General features: G+C 68.0%; 1 protein-coding gene across 1 annotated transcript; it reads right to left on the reverse strand.

Annotated features, from left to right (window-relative positions):
• Nucleotides 1–18: 18 nt before the first annotated feature.
• On the reverse strand, nucleotides 19–743 carry CUNH11orf96 (chromosome unknown C11orf96 homolog). The gene has a single exon (XM_044683889.1). It carries the CDS (start codon nucleotides 703–705, stop codon nucleotides 331–333), a length of 375 nt encoding a protein of 124 aa, XP_044539824.1. The 5' UTR covers nucleotides 706–743; the 3' UTR covers nucleotides 19–330.
• Between the last annotated feature and the right edge of the window lie 9 nt (nucleotides 744–752).

Consider the following 752-nt stretch of genomic DNA (forward strand, 5'->3'; position numbering starts at 1 on the left):
TCTCTCTCTCTCTCTCTCTCTCTCTCTCTCTCTCTCTCTCCTCACTTCCGACGCTTCTAGAACCAGGCACATTCACATCAGGGTTTGGACTGGGCAGAGTAAAAGAAAAAAAGAAAGGGGGGAGGGGCAGCAGCCCTCGCCCTGGCCCCCCATCCCGGGCTGCCTGAACGGGGCAGCGGCCTCGCCTCGCTCCCGGTCACAGCCCTAGATAAGCGCCCGGAGGAGGGCTACGAGTTCGCCGCTGAGCCAGTGTCGAAGCGGAGAGCGGGGGGGGGTCAGGCGGCCTGGGACCAGTCCGGGACCAGGGCCGAGGTGCTCGGAGGGGCAGCTTCACAGCGCTGAGTCCGAGTCGCTGGAGTCCAGGCTGTTCCGCATCTTGGAGCTGCCCAGCTGCTCCCGCGGCAGGCTCAGGTTCTGGGTGCTCCGCCGCAGGCACTCGAGCGACTGCAGGAAGGACTTCTTAGCCTTCTCCTCCTCCATGGGGGACACCCCCTCCTCCTCCACCTCCTGGATCTCGTCGAACGTCACCGGCTGAGTCTTGAAGCGCGACTGGCGGGGCCGCCTCAGCTTGCCCTTGCCCCGGGGCAGCTTGGTGGGCCGCGCGGGCTGTGGGAACTCGTCGGCCAGGCACACGAAGTGGGGCATGACAGCCTGGTAGCTGGAGCAGATGCCCAGCAGCTCGGGCGGCTTGGCGGCCGCCGCCATCGGGCTGCTGGCCGGCCCGGAGTCGGGCTCCGGGGGGGCGCCGGGGG

This window comes from Gracilinanus agilis, unplaced genomic scaffold (genome assembly GCF_016433145.1).
Source record: "Gracilinanus agilis isolate LMUSP501 unplaced genomic scaffold, AgileGrace unplaced_scaffold37548, whole genome shotgun sequence".
Classification (NCBI taxonomy): Eukaryota; Metazoa; Chordata; class Mammalia; order Didelphimorphia; family Didelphidae; genus Gracilinanus; species Gracilinanus agilis.